This window comes from Prunus dulcis, chromosome 7 (assembly GCF_902201215.1).
Source record: "Prunus dulcis chromosome 7, ALMONDv2, whole genome shotgun sequence".
Lineage (NCBI taxonomy): Eukaryota > Viridiplantae > Streptophyta > Magnoliopsida > Rosales > Rosaceae > Prunus > Prunus dulcis.
Genome location: NC_047656.1, coordinates 14,698,571 through 14,722,581, shown reverse-complemented (window position 1 = coordinate 14,722,581; position 24,011 = coordinate 14,698,571). Strand labels below are relative to the sequence as shown.

Genomic DNA, 24,011 nt, shown 5'->3' with positions numbered 1-24,011 from the left:
AGGGGTTTAATCGTATTATTTATTTTACTATAACGAGGAGTTTAGAGTGAGTAACTTATTTAAAAGGTTCAATCGCACTATTTATTTTATTATAACTAAGAGTTTAGAATAAGTAGCTTATTTAAGGAGTTTAATCGCATCATTTATTTTAAATGATTTGATGGTGGATTGAACCCTTCAAAGAGGTCCCTCTCCAAAGTGAAAACTCTGCTACTTTAATTAGTGTCTATCTACTCAAATTCTGATTCAGACCACCAAAAGTAATTAAATTGCCCTTCAGGTCCCTTTCAAGTCAGTGATCTGTTTCTTGCTCAAGATCATATCAAGGGGCTTGCAGATTGCACTGATATCAGCTCACTGATCAACTTACATGTTTCAATTTTGATGAGCAAGAAAGCTTATAATCTTCAGATGGGTTGAAGGCATGACATAAGTAGATGCATAATGAGTTGAAGCCGTACTGGTATTTAACAAGCAGTTAATCATGGCTTTGGCCAAAGCCTGCTTAAGACATAATAGCTTTCCATCTACTTGTACTACATACAAAGTAAAACTACAAGATCAATAAACTAAAGACTTAAGGGGAAGAGAAAATGTCCTCCTGGTGCAGCCATGTCTGGTCCACTGAGGCCATAGAAGCAGCTTCCTGTGAGCTGCCCATCAGAGCTTGAAAAGCACTTCTGACCTTGCTCAAGTTCTTATGGTGACGAATGCGTCGAAGAACAACATCTCTGTCCATGGCAGCAGCAGCAGATGATTTCAAGTAGACATGCCTGGTGATGGAAGTACTCTGTGCTTCTGAGAGTTCTTCATGCCCATCTTTCTTCTCAGCTTCTGAGAAAGATGGTTGCTTTTGTTGTGGTGGAGCTTTAGAAATGATGAAAGCCATTTTTCTTTTTCTGGGGAGGAAATAATAGCAAGTTTGTGAAAGATGTGGTGTCGGGATAATATAATATAGGAGGGTGAGGCAATGTGAGTGCCTTATGGCGTATGGGGCTTGATTTTATAGGAGATTGGTATCGGTGGTTTGGTGGTTTTATTTATTTCATTTTTGTTTTGGTCCTCACAGCATGTAAGTGGTTTGTTGGGTTTCAAGGTTCTCCATGGCCTGTAGTTTTTCTGATCCAATGCAAACCATGGACAATTGTGATTAGCCGACTCAACGGTGAAATTTCATTGCTTTATTATTTTTTTTTTTTTCAGGAGGTAACGTAGGGTACAATAGTTGATCTTCTGCTCCCAATAGCCAGAGAGAGGTATAGGTGGAAATTTATTTTTGGGTCAGAAGATGATTTTTGTTTATTTTCTGTTTTATTTTTGTTGTCTCTTATTGTAGAATTAAATCAGAGAGTTATTTGTCGAAATGGAGCCCAATGCAATAGCGGTTGATTTTGTCAGCCACCTGAGGTGTGACCACTGACATGAACACGGAATCTACCAACCTTTGATGTCACTGGGTTGGCCCCCACAGCCTTATCCTTATTCTTTGTAAATTTGTTTTTTAGCAACAAAAATTGTGATCGAAAAAATAAAAATTATGTATTGAAAGCTCCAAAACCAACAATGTCGGTGAAACGATTTCGTATTTGATTCAACAACAATGTAATAGATCAAATCTTGTAAAATGTCGTGCCAAATAAATCAAATTAAATTGCTAAAAAAATGGTTGTGGATTCTTTTGCAAATTTAGGATATAATTATTTTGTATCTGGTTTTTTAAAATTTTTAATTAAGATATATTATTATGATGTTCCAAATAGTGGAATTCTCAAAATTTCATAAATAAACAAAAAACTACTTGAGCTTCGCTGAAGCTGTGAATTTAGGATACAATTATTAGTTAAATATTGAATGAGCGCCAAAATTTACTTCTGAAGATAGGCCCTTCAAGTCAACTGCTGGAGTATCTTTTTCATTTCACGTTTCATCCAAATCCACAACAAATATTTGCAAGTTGATAAGCAACCAAGTTAGGAAACAATGGGCAACTTCAGTTGGTTTGGTTATAAACTGGGGGCGTCTCTTGTGCATTTACGAGGGTAACTTCAGATATGAACTTCCATTTGACTGAAACGGAAACTGCTAAAATAGTAAAATATTACTGTACCAATTAGCTATTCGTCTAGTGACATTTCTCTTAAGTTTGAATCGCCCCTTCCCAAAAGATTAAAAAAATAATAAAAAATACTATAATGTACTGCTAAAATTACAACATATAGACAATTTATAACGAGGAAGAAATAAAAAATGCAAACGGAAAAGGGGTTTCATTCGTTGTTCTTGTTATCGAGGAAAGTCAACAAAAAGCCACTGACAATGCGACGGGCCACCGGATTAGGAATACAACGACATAACCTACCATCTATATATGCTACAATGCCTGATAAAACAAACTTCCCAATGCCCCATTTCCAAGTGAACTTAACCCTGGGTGCTAACTCAGCAGGGTTTGCAGGCACAACGGCCTTTGCAATGTCACCCTCCGAATTCCATTTGATGCCGGCAATGAACTTATTCGCTTGCTTCCTCAGCAATCGAATGGCGAAGCTCACGAACAGGTGCTCACATAATGTCAGCACAGTCGGTCCGAGTCTCCACTCCTGTTGTAAAAAGTTTCTTAGTTACTTCTAATGGTTGACGGGGTGAACTCATGTAATGTAAGTGGTGAAATGCAGTAGGTAAAGTGAATTTTGCATGATAGTAATCACAACAGTACATATATATTCGCAGCTAAGGAAAAAATCACGCAGAACAGAAATGAGCAACAAAGGTTGAGGGGGAAAGGGGGAACACTTACACTTTCACCTCGAAGATGACTCAAGGGGCGAGATGTAATTGAAGGATCTCCTTTTAGCAATGCCTTGCTCACAAGAAACCCCTTCACACGATCCATAATCTCTTCTATAAGAGAACTGTTCGGGGGTAGGTTTTTGAGGTAAACCTAAGCATACACACACATACATTAGAATCTCAAGTAGAATACTTTCTGGCAATGAAACAAAATTCAACTAAAAGATTTGCAAGTAGAAATGTTTTCTGTTGCTAGAATTCAAATAAATTTCACTGCAGATGGACTCGCCCATCATTACCAAACAAAGATTTCACGCGACACTAACGTAAAATGTGTGCCAAACTTCAACACTCTAGCCACTAGACAGAGTGATAAGTCCTAATACCAAGATAAAAACATGCATGAATGGAGTTTAAATTCATATCCATGTATGCCTGAAGAACTTTCTGATTTATTTTAAGATTACCTGATTGTCGATGACCCTGACTCTCAAATATTCTTGTCTAAACACTGTGTCCAACATGGCTTGCAGGTAACCTTCAATATATAACTGCAGTAGTCCAAAAAAACCGATTGGTGATTAATCTTCAAAGGACAGCATTTCATTCTAAAAAGAGTTGCTCTTTATTGGTTTTTGGTATTTCTTGTAATAATCTTTATGGTATTTACCAATCTATATTCACAACCTACACCAGAATGCAATTTCAGTAAGTTACTAGGTTCAGAACTACACTGTTAAGAGGCGGAAAGAAAGCAAGGGAAGGAATATGGCAAGGTTGTAATTTTATTACAATTTACAATCAGGCATAGCTATCATTACCATTACCATTAGAATTTAGTACTTACTGCTTCACCAAATTGAGTCTGATCAAACTTGAGATTCAATATAAACTTTTCATCGAAAGTAATTCTATAACTCATAATCAACTGAACTTGTTCCACTCATCTCCATTTGAATTTCAACTCGTGTCTTAACCTCATTTTCATATTAGTTCTCACTGGCGGATTCGTGTACGGGTTCAAAATGTTGGCACAATTATCAAAACCAGGTATTTAAGCCTGCTGGCATTGCCATTCTGGTATCAACTAGTAAGCTTACGTCATAACAGCTGTGCCCTAAAACATAGAAACTTCACAGCCTGAAAGCTTCCCATGTAAATGCCCCCAGTATAATGTTAGAACTCTTACGAGAGGAATTTGAAAAAGGTATTACCTCATCAGCTGCAGGACTCCGGTCAAGCTTAATCTTTCTATCTGGGCCACCTTCCATCAAAGCGGTCCCCAGTAATGATGGCTCCATAGCCAATTTCAAAATTCCTTGGTGAAATCCAGTCACCTTGAAAAAAATACCATTACAGCCAAAATGTGTCATTTCTTATTCAGATGTAACCAAACTAAGTGTGCAGCTGGTAATGTTAAGATTAATCCTACCACTCCGTTAAAACCACTTGCTTCTGCACCCTTCAAAACAGAGTCTGATATTTCAGTGACTGCAGCAAAGAGTACATTTGACCCCGCTGTTCTCAACTGTAAAGCCACCATAAAATTGATAGTTGGGTACGTCCAGGAGTTTGCAAATGTATCGGTAACTGAAAGAATATAAAACTTACAGATTTTCCTAGATCACCAAAATAGCGTTTTGTCCCTGAGAACCCGTTACCATCAATACATTTACTGATTAATTTGAAGGTACCTGATCCATAATGCCAAAGCAGGAAAAAAATAAAATAAAATTCAAGTCAGATATAAAACAGAGGAGCCAAATGACACTGCAGAGTCGGGACTGGACATAGTTATTCGAAAGACCTAAGTGCTTATATGGATGTGGAATTACAAGTTCACTCAGACAGGAAAAGACAGGCAAAAGCAATCAACTTGATACATCTACCAGACCAGCAAATGCAACAATAGCCAACATGCATTTTATGCTAATAACAATCCACAAAATGCAAAAATACATAGCTGGACGGTGGTACTAAAATCTTTAATATGTTAGGCTTAATTCTGATTCTCATGTTGTCAATCACCTGTTAAGGTGAACTCTCTGACCTGTATCTTTGGCATACATTTCTACTCAATTCAAAGGATTTGGCAAATTCCGTTACAGCTCAAGAAATCCAGAATATTATATGAATGTAATTTGGATGCACGTCTTAATTCCTCATGACATGTCAAAGGCATTTTGATCTTTGATCCTCATTTTCAAACAAATCCCTGAAAAGAAACTTTAACAAATTTGTCTTTCCATGCACTCATCTGTTAGACCCCAATCCCAGAAATGAAATGAAAATAAAAAAATAAAAAAATAAAACAGAATTTATATTTTTTAAATGTCAAAGAAATATCACAACCAACCAACAAAAACCCAATCACTGGGCAACTAAAGTAAGAAACAAACAGGAGCCACAGGGGAGAATAGAAGGAAAAGAGGAACAACAGAAAAAGAATAATCAAAGAACTAAAAGTGTGAAAGGCATACCTAAAGTCAAACCTGGAAGATTTTTTAACCCACGGGAAGGATCAAAGAAGACATCAAGAGAGGATGAAGCCAAGTCATCAAAGATTGACACAAAATCTGGTGGAAGCAATGGACTTCCTTTTGCAATATAGATAGCCCTCATGGCATACCTAATAATCAATTTAGTGCTCAGAAATGAACAAGCATACTACATAAATCACAAAACAAGACTGAATATGACAGGTTTACCATGAATAATGTTGTGCACATTTGATAAGTAATTCACGCATTGTTATCAGAGCATGAGTGACCATAACGCCGTTGAGCTCTACAACCTTATTTTTAATCGCAGGGACCTAAAGAAATACAAGAATAGGGGGAATAAATAGATGGAGAAACACTCTCGTGAAATCCAAGAAAAGACAAAGTGATTTAAACATTTTAAGTGTAAGAAAAGAAAAGTTCCATAAGCATCTTGTGACACCTTTACTACACTGTGCAGTAAGGACCTTAGAGTCTCCTCAGCTGAACTGTAACTTGAATACGAGTCCCCAGGAAGAAAGTTTGCAAAAATCTACACAGGACAAACAAACACAGGTCAGTTGCCATGGTATACTATAAATAAGGATGACCTTTTTATAAGCATAATTAAGACAATCTATAAAGGAATAAAATGAAAAGCATCTAACCTTTATCGGGTGAATCTCAAAATGATCAAAGTAGTATTGCTGACTCTTGGAGTTACTAAGAGATGTTCTCCAAAATGGGACGATTTTCATTAATGTCTCCTCATCAAGATTTAAATCCATTGGCTGTGGAATACAAGACCAAGTCACAAATTCAGAGCTGCTACAGCCAAAGCAGTAGTGGACATACTACTATCAAATCTAAAGGACACCAGCTGACATCTAAGGAAGCAAACGGAATGAAAGGCAAGGAAAAATAAAAACACATATACAAAGGCTTAAGAAAAAAGAAGAGTTTAACATAAACGATTAGGTGTAAGGTGACTGAATTTACCTGCAGAGCAATCGATGAGTATTTAACTTGTACGACATTAGAGCTGGTTGAAAGGAAGACAACAACAATTTTGAGTACACAGTCATTTGAGTCATTGTAGTCGGATTCATGTCTACGAAGCATTGCTGCAAAAGGAGCCCCCACCCACTTGTGCTCCAAATTCACTGACTGCATTGATTTCAAGAAGGCACCACAGCAAGCTTATTTAAAGAAAAATGTCTAAACAAGCGTTGTATTAAAGCCCTTGAAAACAAGAAAAAAGAAGAAGATGACAGACCCTCAGTAAGTCAACAAGCATATAGAATAATACCTGTACACAGATCTGGCTAAATTTTTGCTCATGAGTAAAGAGAGAATCAAAGTTAATATTCCCAATTCTAGCAGCTAAGATTGGTGTGTAAGCTGATGGCTCCATATCATCTCCATCCTTCAGAATCAAATCGTCAGATATGTCACTCAGTTGAACAACATGGTTAAGAAAGATGACACTGACACTATAAATAGATATGGGCTCCATGTAAAACTCAAACGGCAAGGCCCTCGTTACAATTGCTGGAAACAGATATGCTCAAGAATAATAAAGTGAAACCTGAACACTGTCTAGTAAAATGGAGATAATATTTTCATATTGTCATTCATACTAAAAGCTCGCGATTGAAGTATTTTCTAAGACACTGCACCCTAGCCTCCACAATGCACGTAGAAAAACTCAATATGAAGCCATTCCTTTATTTTTTACTCCATGTGTATGTGAAGTTCAAAAATTTCAATCAGTACTGGGTACAAGAACCATGAACTGAAGGAAATTCAGCAATAAAAGTCTAAGTTCCAACTAAAAATATAAATATTAAAATTCACTGGTTGACTGGATCAAGAACAACCACCAGGAACTGAGCAACAAGTCACCAAGAGAGGTTTAATTATCATTATTTCTTTAACTTATCCTTTGACAAAGAAAACTGCAAACTTAATACAAATGTGATTAAAATAAAAGGATCCAGGCAGGAGGTTGCATAATATCAATAAAAGGAAGTAGGATAGCAGGATAGTAGGTAATACGGTGACCTAAGCGTTCAATATGACTCTTTTACTTGCCTTCTTTTCATGTTCAAGTAAGTGGATTGTGAATTGTGGAACTCTTAGTTGAATCTTCTCACATGAATGAAACATTTTATCTCCCTTGTGGCTCCTGGAAATCTCACAAAATCTCAAAACCCGGGTCGGACCGTCTGCATATACTTCGTACCCCACCTTCACCATCTCCATGGCATTTAACTCACCAAAATCAATCCTCTGGTCAACTGATCTTTTTCCCAATGGTAAATGAGATGCCAACCCACTCTGTTGCCGTAGTTTGTAGAAAGGCTTCCATGCCCGTACCTTATCCAAGTTAATTTCACGTAGTAGAAGACTATCTACAAGGAAAATTAAGTAGTTCACTAAGCTACACATTCAATATCGATAACGTTGAAAGTAATGAACTAATGTGATTCATAAATTATGGGTATCCATGCCACAGGGATCCTTTAAACATTTTGTCCACATTGCACGTTGGTATGGAAATATTAAAAAAGCTCACTTCTGTCCCATAATTCAGCACAAAATGCATAAGGAAGCTTTTCTTTTCTAGAAAGTAAAAAAAACACGCGAGATCTTGAAATGAATGAGAACACAAGTTTTTAATAGAATTAAGAAGTGTTAATAAGTCATTTGCAAGCTTCATCTCTATGTTGATTATGACATGAAGTATGAAACAAAAATTATCATTTGCAATCTAATGAATTACTTCAAATTACTTATACAACACAAAAAGAGATTAACGGCTACCATTGATTCTGACAACCAACTTATGCGGAAGAGTCAAATCATCCCAAACATAATCAGTACCACTTTCAGATCCAAGAATCTCTGGCTCCAATGAATCCTGGAAAATTCAAGTAAATAATGAAAAGGAAAATTAACACACACGTAATGGTTACGACCTGTATCTAATAAATTAGTAGTTGAGAAAATGTAACAGAACAACCTTCTGGTAGTAAGTTATAGATACATCATGCAAGCAATTCTCAATCCGATATGGTAGACTGACATTTGGAGGTTTATGGAAGCGTAAAACAAGAGTAGAACCTTCTTCCACAACATGAACAGCAGCGAATTCTGTTACACTGCTTTCTAGTGCTGTCGCTTGGTCCATATGAGGCTTTTTGAATTTGAGGAAAAATCTTCCTAGTGATGCGATGCATACAGGCCCTGACCAACCTAATTTAGACTCATTCAATCGAAACTGAAGATATATTAGTGAATCATCATTAACTTTTCTGTGCCTTTTCATAATGTGCTCAAATAAACTGAAATCTCTTTTCTTGTTCATGCCATCCTGCAGCTGTAGAGTTGCCCTCTGCTTACTGTTTATGGGGATCATGCCTACTGAGTCATCCTTTCACAATTAAAAACGAGACAATAAAGTCAGAATACAATGCCAAAATAACATAAAAAGCATTAAATAAACAAACAAACAAATAAAAAGGACATGTGTCAAGAGAAAAGAAAAGAAAAGAAAAGGACCCCCCCAAGAAATAACATTGAGAGCAAACCTGTAAATAACATTGACGAACTATGATACGTTGTTCTGACTCATTAACTACAACATGTCTTGGGACCATAGTTACTACTTGTGATGGTATTACCACTCTACTCAAAGGTGGTCCCGTGGAAACCCCAAGCTTTGTAATATATTTGACTCCAGATCCATCCTCGACTTCCAAGCTTATCTCCGCAAGGCCTGATAAAGCATCCAAGTCGATCAGTGTCTCAGATGCATTATCTTGTAGCAATTTGAGACACATTTTGTTGGGTCTGAAAACAGAGGGCACATAAGATGTCCGTAAGGCAATGATATAAAGGGATACCTGTAAAAATCATGCAATTAAAAAAATACATTAACAATTATTTATCTTACTTCAAGAACCATGATCTGGTTGTTTTTGGAGGCAAATATGATCCAAACTCTGGAGGAATGCCCGAACCATAGTTCTCTGCTTCATCCCTGCACATAATTTATGGCTATCAAGTAGGCAAGATAGAGAAGTGCTCATCAATATAGAGGGACGGAGGGACTACCTAGAAAGAGGCCTCTTGTTAGGCACATAGAAATAAAGGGTAAACTCTGTGTCATTTCTCAGGGAATATGATGTAAAGATAGCAGCCTGCCAATGGGATAGAGATTAAATCCAACAAGATATGAACCAAACAAATTAGCCATATGATTAGCATACGTGTGCAGAACTCATACAACATGCAGAACTTTTACAGCATGCAGAACTTTAAATGAAAAAATCCAAAATGTGTATAATGCTTCTGTTTACTAGATATACATCACGAATATATATACATCACGAATATATACACATCACGAATATAGTAGAAACTGACAGCCATTGCATAACAACCTCTAATGTTCCCCTGTTCCCTCGAGACAATCTTAAGGAAGCAAAATACTTTCCCCCACCAAAATCCAGATCAATGTCCAAACAAGGGACATCACCTTTCTGCTTCTGTAACTTTTTGACCCAGTCACTGCTGTTCACTGGTCTGCAGCTTGAATTATAAGCAGTCAAAGTAACAGTAAAGTAAATTATGGAAGGATTGGCATAAAATTTGACCATCGAACCACATGATATGGTTGATTGATTCCTATCGTTGTCAGACCCAACAGCGTAACATCGATCTGCACTGGGCCAAATAATGTAACTCAGAAGCTGTAAAGTAAAATAACTAATGATAATCCCAGAAGACCCCCTTTGCTTACCTGATTCACTTAAAAATACATGTACCTCCGTGTGCAACAAATTGGATACGCGTACTGTAGGAAGAAGATAAATATCCTTTTGCTCTTGAAATGCAACTGGTGACTTGTTATTTTCGAGGACATCTGTAGACCGATTAGGTTGTACAACAGGAACATTTCTCCCGATACTTTGAACCAGAAAATGCATGTCAGAAATACTGGCCCCTTCAGATTTAAGGGTACACTGTGCAGTGCTGAAGGAACATTTCACCGATTCTGTAAACAAAGCATTCCGCACTCTGTAGCTTAATCTATCAAAAATTCCAGAGAGACGAACTGCCTTTCCACCTTTAAGATCATCTGACCATTCCACTGAAAGTGAATTCTTGGAAGTCATGAAGCCATCTGGAATTTCAGGTCTAAAAGACAACAAGAAGTTACCTGCATATCAGTCACCATGAAGTTTTCAGGGCAATAGTAAGCATCAAACAAGATAATGAAAAAAAGAATGTGGAGGAAACATTGCATGTCCTAGCTATCGGACTATAGATCAGAGGAAAAGAGCAATGGCAACAAAATATATTATGCCCTTAGTAGGTTAACATGTCTATATATACTTTTAATAGCTAGAAAAAATCTATTGGCATCAAGCTTAAGGCTCGAAAAGAACCAGTTAAATCAGACCAGATACCATATTTCTATTCTGACAAAAAAAAAAAAAAAAGAAAAGAGAGTCCGCATTTCTGCAGCTAGAGCAGAAATAACAGAATAACACTGTGATTGGCCTCACAGAAGCCTAACTCTCCAGGTAAGGTTGCAGTCTGATTATGAGGGCGGTCACTTTATTCTTCACTTGAATTAAGTGAGAGGTGTTAAAGGATATATGCAGCAATATATTCGTAGAAAGCATTGTACTACTGCCCATAGATGAGAGGAAAACCAACACAGACACAGACACAGTCAAAAAGTTTGCCTCCATTAACTAATTATTTATGATTCAAAAGTGATGTAAGACAAAAGAGTTATACAGTTAAGACTAACTGATTGACATTATGCATTTAATACCAAACTTTCGAAGATGCTCATGATAATGATGATTGTGGAGGCATGCTAGCTAGGAAATATATAACACATGGACTAAAGTAGAAAGAAAATGAGATTCTGATTTAATTAAAATAACTGACATTGAGAACACATACCAAGACCTAAAGACATCAGTGCCTTCTTTCTTCCACCAGAAAGATTTAGAGCATCAAACATGGCCATGGAGTCATCAATTGTATCACCTGCATTTAGCATCACTGAAGCAAACTCATCTTCCTTCTGCTGAGCTCGTCGAAATCGTAGCTCCATAGGTAATCCAGTTTCATTATGTATTCTTATCAGAGGAGAAATAACAATTGACAAACCATCCTACAAACAAACAGAAACTAATAAGCAAAAAATAAAATATAATCAAAATAGTGTGAGCATCTCTATTATGAACTCAAGGAAAAGCAGAACAATCGATGAAAATACCTCAGATTTTCTTGAAACATCAACAACAACAAATGGGCCAGGGAAATTTTTTGAATCTGTTCAAGGAAAAGAAGAAGAAAAAACAAGGAAAATGTAAATCCAAAGACAAGAAACTTAAAATGGAATTCTGAAATTATCACCAACTAGGAAACTAATTTGTTATTCAGTTCAAAGTTGAACTGTTTCTCATTTCTTTTAATAAAATTTGAATTTCCGAAAAGAAAAAAAAACCTAGAAAACTAACATTAAAAAATTAGTAGTTGGTGCAAATTTTGAAACTAAGCCAATTGGATTAAGAATGCAAGTAAGTTCATCATAATCACGTAAAGCTAATGCCTTCGACCACTCTTAGCCTAACTCTGTCCAGTAAGTTTGATATTAGAGTACTTCTTTGATGAATTGGCTTTATCCATAAAAACTTCCGTATCTAGTAAAATTAATGCATACAAACGCACTTGTACTTAAGTATGACCAACCCATTCATATTTTCTACATTTCAGAAAACTTTAGAAGTGTATTTCATTTCACCAAAAACCTTGTAGAATTTCCGTCCACTATGTCCATCAAGTTTAAGAATTTATTTGCCTTCAAGAACCAACTTTATAACCAACTTGGACAAATGAAAGGAGAAAGAGAATTCAATTCCATTTAACTAAATAAAAGTTCAGGCCGTATCCATATGCTCGTAATAATAATCAAAGCTACTTTATTTCAATTAATGTATGACGGTCATTCATATAGTTTGTTTTAAAATTCATAAATTATACATTTCCAAATACTCTAGAAGCATATTTCACTTCACCAACAACCTTGCAGAATTTCCATCCACCATGTCCATTAAGTTCAAGAGTTTATTCTCCACCTTTACAATTTATTTGACTTAAAGATCGAACTTTATAACCATTTGCACAAAAAATTATAATTTGATTCCCTTTACTAAGACAACATAAAAATTTCAGGCTGTATCCATAAGAGAGAATAGAGCATACCTTGAAGTGACGTTATTTGCGTTTTCCAAGCAAGTACTTGAGTTTCTATGAGAGAGACATCAATTGATTTAGTCACAAAAGATCCAGGAACTGCAAGTTGGATTGAAACAACTGAAGCAATCTCTGGAGGTTGATTTGCCAAATCCGAGCACCTTACAGTTAAGTAATAAATAAGATCAATCATTTTCTTTTTTGATACAATCCCAACTTGATTAATAAAATAGAAGAAAATCCAAGTAAGATGGATGGACGAGAAGTCCATCAAATCTAGTTCAACAAAGTCAACCAATAACACATAATAGCACCCCAGAAGAATTAGACTAAAAGGAATGTCTTTAAAATGCTTTGACAAATAAGCACAAGGGAGAATTAGACTATCTCAAAAAAATAATTAGGGTCACTCAATTTATCACATATATTCAGACCAAAGTTTGCGTAAAAAGACCCTATAAGCTAAATTTAAGACTTCCCAACAATTAATAAACTTTTTGATTAATTGACTTAACTATGTGTTCCTAACGTCTTATTTCGCGGTGCAAGATATCAAGAAAATTAGAAGCGATAACATATGTCAGCCTGTGTCCTGAGCAATCCCATTATTTCACCATTGAAGTCACAAGCAATTCCGAAAATAAGCACACAAAACAGTTCAAAATTTCTCTATCCATAAAACATCCCAAATCAAATCAATTCCCAATCAGGGTTTCTTGATATTAATTAAAACGTAATCAACTTCATACAATAACCTAATCAGTGTTCTAAAACACGAAAGCATAGAGCAAGGAGTTGTATGTCCAACAAGGCGAGGCGTAAGCCTCAAAGCGTTGAGGTAGAAGCTTTTTGAGACTCGAAATTTGTATAAGAAAAAAATACATAGAAAAACCAATTGAAAGACAATCTCTCCTGCTTGTCATCCAGCCCTTCTTCTTTTCTTTCAAAAATACATATAAAACATTTTAGAAATTGCCATCTTCAAGCCCTCACACCAGAGCTAGTCGCTCTGCTATCATTCATGCAGGTATGGTTCTCTCTCTGCCTCTCTCTCTACCTCTCCCCCCGCCCCCCCTCTCTCTCTCTCTCACGGGGTCTGAGAATAGTATACTCATTCTCTCTTAATAGTCTATTCATTGTCAACCGGTGATTCTGACTGATCTCACCAGATCTCCCTCAAGATTTCGCCACTAACTGATGGGTTCTTTAGATTTGGGAAACTTGGGTTTTATGGTTTTCTCAGTTCGAAAGAGAGCTGTTGCAGTGATGCATTGATGGGTAAGGGAAAAATCTGCTTAACCCACGTAGCGTAAGCATCATGGAAAAAGTGTAAGATATGTAGCAACGCGTATGCTACATTGAAAAGCATACACTATTCGGGAAAAAGTGAAACTGAATGCGCTACGTCAAATGCAGCCACCACCACGTTCTAAGGTGCGCCGGACCCACAATTTTTTAAAATATGGAACCTAATTACTTGACTTTCCCTCCATTCAAGACTTCAATGATAAGGCAAAATTAACATTGATGTCTAGCATACCAAAAGCCAAACTTTACCCATGCAAAAGGATTCACATGACCAGTGTCACATGCCTTAAGAATGCTAAAGCAATATTAAATTTACAACATAAGTGCCACACCCCATGTAAACTCATCATAACAACTTTCGAAATGAGAAATGTTTGATACATTCTGCATCTAGTTTACTGGAGATTCAGAACTTTCTCATTAATATAGACCTCAAAACATGGTACACTATCATTAGAAAAATGGAAAATTTTGTTATGATATGTCATCTGATGCTGCCTTGAAAATGCGGATTAGTATAATTCATATTATGATGCGCTACCTTAAAATAACGGATGCAGACTGCATTCTAGAAACTGTTACACTTTGCTTGTCAAAGAAGTGACAGAGAAGGTCTGATCCTGACTGGTTCACCACCTGCCAGTGTAGAAAATTTGTAATAAAAGCCACAATCAGGATCGGATTTATTGCAAGAAACAACAACAACAACAAAAAACTATAGAGGGAGGGAAGCAAAGTAAAGAGAGGGAGGGCAGCAAAGCAGAGAAATGATGAACAGAAAACTCCACTTCCATGACAAGATATTGTTTGTGAAGTCAACAATAATTTATAAATAAGAGCTACTTACAAAAGACCCAATAAAATTTCAAACCAAAGCCACCACAAACGAAGGACCAGTTATATGTGGCACCAATAGCAACACCTATTCGATTAATAATGTTCTAAAGGTATCCCTAATGGTAACATGAACTTATGAAGTCTGTGATTCCAGGAAATTAAATGTAAATGCTAAGCTCTCATACATATTTGATCAGACATCTTAAATTCTCTGCATGCAGTAGGACAAATTCCATATCAATATCCAAATTCCTGACCCATACTACTGCCTGTCACTAGTAATCCAAATGGAATTTGTATATAAATTCATGAACAATGAGGTTGGTGGATTATCCACCAAAGCATCTCGCTACTAGCAATTCATTAGAAGATTTATCAATTGGACTCCATTGGGACTCATGGGCTGCTAACCATAACAATAAGTTACCCAATAATTCACAGCCTCCCATAATTTTTTTACACTCACTTAGTACGACCATATGTGAGCAGATGTCAGTTCATGAAATTTAGGCAAAAGATTAGACAACACAAATATATTGTCAACTGTAACATGTTGATAAACTAGGATCTCGCTCTCATAATTGGCATAAAAACTAAAACTATTCTCCACAAGATACATCCAGGCCGGAACATGGATGCATATGAAATTCATAGTTATTGCATATTGACATATAAGCAATAGTTACAAGCACAGTGGCAAACCTTGCAGCAATTGGCCCAAATCTTATTGCTTCTCACTGAATAAGGACCGGCTAAATTCAACTTCCCAATCACAAAGAGAAGTATGTCCAGTGAAAGCTCGGAAAGGGATATATTCAACTGCAAATATTCCATATGAACACTTGGTTAAAATCTGGATATACGTAGGCAAAAGGGTGCTTACTTTGCCTCTGTTTTCTTTGTTTCATTGTATGGGTCCTTAATGACAAAATCATTCAAGAAACCAGAATCTTAACCTCTTTAGTTCTGCAGTGGATATGAACAGGTACTCCATGCGAAACAGCTTGTGATCCCTGAAGTTGGAAGCTAGAACGATAGAAAAGGCATACTTCAACTGGGTGGAGAAGTTCTCTCCTACATTTCAAAAACAATAGAGGAAATGTACTGTAAGCTAACCAAATACAGAGTAAAAGCAACCCATTACAAAATAATAGAATCTGTACAACTTTATTCAGCATAAATACTCACCATAAGTTTTTTTGTGCATCAAAGTAATGTAGCACTGCAGTTGACATGCTGATAACCCTAGTTTTAGAAGGGAGAATTTGGACAGTAAGTTTGGTTTGGTCAATACAACCACAAAGGAGAGGAAACATGTCTTCTGTATCTACAAGTTCATGGAAAATGGTCAAAGAAATTTTGTCAAAAGTAACATCAATGCAAGGGAGTTTTCCACTTCTCACAGAAGTGTTCCCGTCATCTCTGAGTGCGTCATGTTGCAGACTAGTTCCAGATGCCTCCCCAGGGTAACTCTCCATCTTTATGTCACGAGCTACAGAAGCATTATGGAACACTTTCAACTTGAATGGATTTCCAGGCTTCCTAACAAACTCTGGAATTCCATCTACAAAAGCAACAGCAGAGTCACTCTTCTTATTCAAAAGGTAAAAGGTCCTTTGAACCAATTGAATGTTGGGCTCCCAGTCAATGTCACCCTCAGAATTCTCAGGCTTACAAGAAATTGCTTTCCAAAGTGCCCACCCATTATCATTAGCGCTAGATAAGTCAACAAAACCAGATCCTGGACGGTAGTTCAAGCGCAATGGCTCTCCTAAATCATTCTTAGCATACAATGATATCAAGGAGAACCACGAAACTGATGACTTCCATCTCCCTTGGTTGTGATACTTGACCTACACATGAATTTCAGTAGAGATGGCACATATCATGGAGCAAAACTATAAAGATAAAGAAGTGAAATCAATAAATAGAACCAAAGAGTTGTATCAAAGCTAAGTAGTCAATTGCATAATGTCATAATTGTTTAGTTAAAATCTTCATTTGTAATAACTCTTTTTCAGTTTTTTTCTTTTTTTGGGTAAGGCTTCATTGATTACTTGATGTCATGCTACTTAATCTATCACCTCTTGTTTCTACTCTGCATTTGTCAGTCATTCAACCTTACAAATTGTATCTATCTTCCCACCTTCTGCCCTTAATTTTCTTCTTCATTTATATCCTTACCATTCACCAGCTTTATCAGTGCTTATATATTTCCTACAATTCACATTCATATGACTTGTTTGTTCCGGCCTAGCACAATGGCTACCTCGACCTCTATAAGGATACATTACAGTATCCTTGATAAAATAACTCAAACTTAGGACCTATATTTACAGAAAAACAAAAACAAAAAAAGACCCAAAAAATAGGGCAAAAGCCACATAGCCGAGCATCCCGTCCAGATAGTGAATGCACATAAATTATCAGGTTTCCCTCTCAAAATACAAAACTAAGAGAACGACCAGAAATTTGTGATTTTGGTATCAGTATTTTGAACAACATGCTTGGAATATAATATTTTAGTAACAAACTAGCTGCAAACTCATATCATTATGCAGAGAGCTACTTAGAAGTACATATTTAAGTACACTTTCTTTCTTTTTTACTTTTTTGAAAATTAGTATTCATCGTGATCTAGCCAAAGAAATGTGAAGTGTCAAAAATACCATACCCTGAAAAGAGCCCTTTCTCCAACAAGAGAATAATGAACTACACCCACTAAATTGAACTTATTCTCCTCGCCCTCAACGGTGAAGTACATGTGTTGATGGACATCCTGAATTGCAACTATTGCACCTATACAGAGTAAAATATCTGTTAATCAAGTCCTCTCAGATCTGCAAGCAAGAGATGCTTTGCATCTTGGAAAGCTGTATACCGTTAGGAATCATTGTCTCCAAACTGTTTTTGAATTCCTCATTACTTGACTGGTGCCTTCTATCCGGTTCACTGATCATCTCCTCTTTGAATACCCCAGAGAAAGATGAAATCATAGACAAGAGCATCTGATGTAAAAAAAAAAAAAGCAGAGTAGACCGAATGACACATGACTTAGCAATTGTAAGGCACAAACAAGGTAATCACATGTTTTAATACTAGACAAAGCAATAGCAGGATGAACCCATTTTCTAAAATAATATATCAAATTTAGAAAGAACCAGAGAAATATAGACTTGCTAACCTGTATTTCAGACAGAGATATTGTAATATCAAAACATGATATAGATCCACTTCCAACCCAAACCTCGTTTAAGCACAAAGAATCATTTAAAGGCTTCTCAACTGATATGACGGCACCTGCATGCTTCAGGATATAATTCTGATGAATTGGACGGAAGGCCTCAGGCAGAGAATTATGTAAAGAAAACTCTTCCTGTGGTCCAGGATCTCTTGAACAGCTTGCATCATTAACAGGAAGAATCCTATCCCCATGATGAGAAAATTCAGCAGAACTTCCAGATACAACATCAGATGGAAAAACATTTGATGTGACAGAAGAAAAATGAGGAATTTGGATTTCATTTTCCACAATTTCTTGAAAGGCCTGAGCAAGGATTGACATGCGAGAAAGATCAAATACGAGTTTTCTTCTCATGTTTGTCACTTGAAAGTTCAAATGGACATCAACCTCAAGCACAAGTTCCTGCATACCACCTGCAAACATAAACTAACTGTTTACGTACATATATAGTAACTCAGCATCTGTAACATACACTGGAGAACAAATGCATATACCATGTTCGTCTTCAATCACAAGAACACAAGAAAAATGAGAAATATTTAAGATGAAAGCTTCCATCTGTGTGATTTGGGCCTGTTGAGATGTACAGTGAGTCTCTTGCATATACTCCTGAACAGAATGATCATTTGGTCTGGTTGTATCCACAGATATTTCAGCTTCTTCGATGTGTTCATCAGATGATTGTAAACCAGATAAAAGATTTGCGAAACAATGAAGATACGAGGCAAAACAGTTGACGAAGGTAGCCAAAGCTGTTATTTCAAGGAAAAGAAAACCACCCTGGAAAAATTACCAGATTTCCATTACTGGAAAAATTAGAAGAATTGATTGCTTAAATTAGAAATACAAGGACTCAACTGAAACTTAATCCAAAGTTAAACGAGTAAAATGTATTTAAACCCAAGAAGTATAAAGAAGACCATTGATCCCTCTCTAATTCACACAAAAACAAAAATAAAAATATCACCTGAATTCCACAACAGATTGTTTGAAATTCACCACCAACAGAAAGTGATGACAAAAGCTTATTTAGCTGATGTGCCCCATTCATAACATTCTTTGCTGAGTACCTTCCCATATAAATAGTATCCAACACAACATTTATCAGTAACCAATGACCTGAGCCCGGTGGTGGTACATTTGAAGCAAATTCTATATCCTGAAGAAATCTACAGTCCTGACCATTTGAACTTTCAGAATTAGTGGTGAATGGAAGATTTTCCACGTGCACTGCTTTATCAATAGAAGCAGAGGTACCAGGTGCATTGCTAACATTATCTGAAGATAGGTAATTCTGAGAGAGGGACAGTGAAAAATTGAATATAGAACTAGAAAGCGATAGTTCATATAAGCAATCAAAAGATTGCAATAGCAGATCACTATGATCAGTACTTTTTCCCTTCTGATTCTTATATTTAAAAATTACAGACTGGATTTCTGATAAATTAGAAAGAACTTTCACTTTTCCTTCCTTCCAAGATAAATCAGCAGTTGTTTGGTGAATTGAAATTGAAATTCCACAGTCAGGCAAGTCATGCTCAGCTAACTTTTTGCTACTTGAAACATCAGAGTTTCCTACAGAACTGTCCACATTAGCACTGATCCTGGACTTGTGAAGAATTATAGCCACTGACTTGATTTTGAAGGTCCCATTAATTGAAAATAGGGAATTGCTATAATTCAAGGGGGCTCCATGTGCAGTTGTCTCCGCATTCTCAGGTTCAGAAATTGCAAATTCTTGCTTTGCAAACTTAAAAGGCAAGTAACTAATAGACCCAAAACTGCTAGATGAATATGATATCGCAGAAGATAAATTTTCAAGCACCTGTCAGAAAGAAAAATGGTATGAATGAAATCAACATATATCACAGACAAGTACTGACCAAATAATTCAAAAACTCATCCAGCTCCCAAATTATGGGTCCTTTCGGAATAACAGTAATCATCATCACAAGTACAAACAACAGCAAGAAGGCAGCAGTTGACGAGGTGCAACGAAACAACAGTGACAACAAGAATACTACTTTAGCAGGACTAAGGTACAAAAGGAACCTGAAAGCAACAAAAATAATGTTACTAACGAGATCGAACTTGGACACAAGAAAGATACCTCAACATACCCAACATCAAAATAGTCTCCTAATTAAGTAAAGGTGACCCGTCTATAATTTTATTTTACTTTTAAAGACAAACAAAGTCTAAAATGGGTACATTCATTTAAAAAAAAAAAAAAAAACTAGGAAAACTGTATAATAATCAGTTTTAAACAAATATTCACAAACATTAATATCAAGACTAAAAACACAAATTTATTAGTAAGCAGCAAACAAGCACAATTACCTGAAAGAAAACATAAAACTCATCTGCATATGATAAAATAGTGAATCCTTCAGCTGTCCCACACAAAGCTGCTGAGAAAGCAATAACACTTGTGCTAAATGAATGAACATACTCCCTGCACAACAAAATAATTCACTATCATGGCAAGACAGATAATTTAGTCAGCAGGCTATGCAATTGTATTCTCTTCTGGATGTGATGGGTGGGGGAAATAAAGGAAGAAGGTTCTCTGTTTCACCATATTTCTTATGATCTTCAAAAGTCTCACATACAAGGAAAGGAAAGTAAAGAAAAAGAGTAAAAAGCATTCTCACCTTTAGAAGAATTCGAAACATTAAGAAAATATTAAAAGAGGAAGAAGAATAAACATGACAATGTTCGTATAAATAAAGAATTTACTCCTATGTCAATAAAATCCTCAATGCACTTCAGAATTTTAATGAAATTGATATACTAATAAAGAATGTGAAAACCTTAGATTAACACCGATGAGCAAAATATTTAGCCTAAAGGAAATTCATAAATAAATAAAAACCATAGGAATTCACCTTCTCTGTGTGAAGGATTTAAAGAATATAAATTAATGGAAAATAAGCTGTAAAGTTCAATAGAGCAACCATAAAAAACCTCTCTGAAAAAATTGGATAAAAGAGTGTGTGAGATAAAGCTATCAAAGCTCCAGAAGAACGAATATAACGAGAAACGGAGCAATAAAATCCTACCTGAAGGATAACAAACGCAGAGTCATTGGCTTCAAACCTAAAATTTGGCTTTGTCTTTTTCCTGCTGAGTCGACCAGGTAAGCCTCTAAACCACCAACTCGTAAGTAAGAACCAAGAGAAATCCACTCCTGACATTGATACTTCCCACTATCTGATTTAAACATATCGACTATTAGAGGCTGCTCCAACCTGAGGCACTCTGGTTCTATATCATCGGGTCCTGAGGGCGCCACAAATGATTCCATATCAAATTGTGAAGTTGGCCAAACTGCAGCTTCAATGTTGCGAAAATCAAATGCAAGGTGAAATTCCTCCTGACCAACTTCATGGTTTATGTCTTTGTTTCCAGCATCAAAATTCTTTCCCAATGAAATATGAATGTGAGGACCGGCTGCAAATATCCCTAGTTGAATATGTTTCTCTGGAAGTATCTTAAGCAGTGTCATTTCTAATTTACTCGCATAGCACCTGTATTTGTTATCCTCACTAGCTCTTGGAGAATGTGACAGAACCACTGATTGACCATTGTCCTCTGTCCAGAATAGAACACGTTGTATTTGCTTAAAGAGCAGAGATATTGATAGTATTGACGAACATCCCAAAACTATGTTCAACTTTCCTAGAGTCAAAAAGAATTTCAAAAACCCAGAATCTGAATTTTTGAGGTCTGGATATGTCAAGAAGTTTTTAATTTCACACAGAAGGAATGGATTTTCAAAGTACTGGATCTCACTTTTTTCAAATTCCTTGCAAGCTGTGTTCCAGTTCAACCACATGTCTCCAAGAAAATTTTTCAGAAGTGAGAGACAAGCACCTTCCACATGATCGGCATAACCAGGTTTGTAAGTTTCTGAAAGGGGAAAATTTTGTGCTGGCTCAGCCCACAAAATATTCTTCAAATCATCATTACTCTCCTTCCAATGTGCTTCCATAGAACTAAAATATGATTTTGAGCTCCTTTCCTTAACAGTAGCTTCCAAAAGAGATGAGGATCTAACCTTTAACTGCCCACAGGATATAAGTACAGACTGTTCACACGTGTTTTCTACATATTTTAACAACAGTGAATCAACTGAAAGACGAAATGAAAGGAAATCCGAGCAAGAGGTCCCAATATGGGATTCTAATTTCTCATTTACTGCAAGTTGAATTTCATTTATATGAGAAATAGTGATTAGAACATTTCCAAGGATCAAAATGAAGCAAAACTCTGTACATGGACCTCCAGAAACAATCTTCAAATTCGCTTTTTTTGGCTCTTTGGCCAATACTTTCCTAAAAGTTAACAAGCGTATGATAAAGTGGATTATCTTGCACAAAACTCTCCAGGTACAGGCTAGTATGAAAAGGATCTTGAGAAGGAAGTTGAAGTGAATTGTCACAAATGATTTTCTTAAACCATCTTTGGCACATTGAACATTTGATGCTGCTCTATGACGTGCTATTCTCCATGCCTGTGCAATAGCTTCAGCCGGCAACTCTTTCTCAATATCAGAAATCACCTTCATTTGGTTTTTAACAGAACTGAAAAACATCTTGTCCTGTGAAATTCTAGTAGCTGATCTCTTCAATGAGTGGTCATCAGAATATCCAATTAGTAACAGTAAATGCTCATAAGCATTAACATAACGTAGCCATAAACAAACAACAACAACTAATTTTTGCAACGACCGTCTAGGGCCTGAAGTCACATTGTCAATTCTGCTTGCAGCTAGTTTCCATAGTTGGACAGCATTTCTTGAACAATGAGATTCTTGTGATGATGCTTTACCAAATGCTGAATAGAAGAAAATATCATCCGGAGAAAATGAAAAACGTAATTCTGGAATTCCAAGACTTATGTCCACAAGCTGAAGGTCATTCAATTTAATGCAAGTGCACAAATCAGACAATAACAAGACGTGTTTGAGCTGATCTGCCCTCTTAAACCCAACTTCAAAACCACTGCCTACTAGAGTAAAAGAGATCTCTTTCAAAGGTAGAAAGAGTGCACCAAATAGGCCTCGAAGAAGACACCCATGATCAAGATACTGAGGATCTGCATTAATATCTTTTAAATTCAACAAACAAACAAGTGAATCATTTAAGATGGGAACCTGCACTTCCACATTGATGTCATGCATTCGAAGCTGGCAGTGTTTAAGTATCAGATTGCAAAGGGTTGTCCTAAAGTTATTTGTTGAAGGAGAAGTGGCCAAGAGCTTTTCGAGAACACCACGCAAAGCACTACCCTGAATTCCAGTGAAAAGCCTCAGGGGTTGTATTGGAGATTAACGGTTCATCAGTCAAGTAAGCAAACAAGTTTTCACCTATCTACATGTGAAAAGAGCGAAATTTGAGATTAAACACTAACAACAACAATGCCTACCTCAGGATCAATCTCAGAAAGCTTCTTCTTCATATCTTCTGCAAATTTATCCCTCGGTTTCGGCCTAAGTTCTACATTTCTCTCTTCCATCAATTCCCTTTCAATATTAAAAAAAAAAAAAGGAAAAATCAAGCTCGCAAAAACCAAACAATGCAAAGAAGAAAAAAGAAAAATTGAACACAGGCGGGCAAGCAGGAGCAGTGACTTACCCAGGTGATAGTGTCACAGTGACGCCTTGAAATTCGATTGAAAAGGCAGGGACGAACCAGTTCGAGAACCGAACGGTCAAGTGTTCGACAGTGACCTCTTTGAAGGAAAACTGGGACGATTCGTCGAAGAGCTGGTTGAGAACCGAAGTATCGAAGCGGAGGTTCTTGGCGACCGCATGGGAATTGAGAAGCCCTAATTTGAGTTCGAGGTCGGGCTCTTCTCGAAGCCATGGCCGTAGCAGAGTGGCTAGCTTCCGTCGGGTTACGTTGTTCAGGAACATCTGTGATTAGGTTGTTATCTGACGCTAGGAGATGAGTGCTTTAGGGTAATCGTAGTTTCGCCATTAGAGAATTCGGAATTTTCTCGAGAAACGAACGGAATATATTTGGCCTGACAAGGTGAAGTGAAGATTGTTGATGAGAAGTGCG

The 24,011-nt window shown here is 36.6% G+C and overlaps 1 protein-coding gene across 1 annotated transcript; it reads right to left on the bottom strand.

Annotated features, from left to right (window-relative positions):
• Window positions 1-2,062: 2,062 nt before the first annotated feature.
• On the bottom strand, window positions 2,063-24,011 carry LOC117634260. The gene is made up of 36 exons (XM_034368274.1): window positions 23,583-24,011; window positions 23,374-23,470; window positions 21,006-23,236; window positions 20,284-20,398; window positions 18,911-19,768; window positions 18,438-18,723; window positions 17,884-18,356; window positions 17,581-17,707; window positions 17,374-17,498; window positions 15,888-16,552; window positions 15,656-15,773; window positions 15,402-15,518; window positions 14,404-14,498; window positions 12,564-12,715; window positions 11,575-11,630; window positions 11,256-11,469; window positions 10,078-10,497; window positions 9,719-9,996; window positions 9,390-9,475; window positions 9,229-9,315; window positions 8,864-9,125; window positions 8,296-8,706; window positions 8,097-8,193; window positions 7,365-7,684; window positions 6,580-6,696; window positions 6,270-6,437; window positions 5,939-6,061; window positions 5,734-5,823; window positions 5,499-5,605; window positions 5,271-5,419; window positions 4,402-4,484; window positions 4,223-4,318; window positions 4,005-4,127; window positions 3,258-3,341; window positions 2,798-2,941; window positions 2,063-2,600 (listed from the first exon to the last, which is right to left on the bottom strand). Exons 1-36 carry the CDS (start codon window positions 23,861-23,863, stop codon window positions 2,268-2,270), a joined length of 9,588 nt encoding a protein of 3,195 aa, XP_034224165.1. The 5' UTR covers window positions 23,864-24,011; the 3' UTR covers window positions 2,063-2,267.

Bases quoted from the DNA above. Each gene is read 5' to 3' on its own strand.
- LOC117634260 (XM_034368274.1), bottom strand. From the start codon at position 23,863: ATGTTCCTGAACAACGTAACCCGACGGAAGCTAGCCACTCTGCTACGG. The intron at 4,128-4,222 runs GTAGGATTAATC...ATTTTTTTCAAG, and splicing joins CAAGTGGTTTTAACGGAGTG to GTGACTGGATTTCACCAAGG. The intron at 2,942-3,257 runs GTAATCTTAAAA...GTGTATGCTTAG, and splicing joins TCAGGGTCATCGACAATCAG to GTTTACCTCAAAAACCTACC.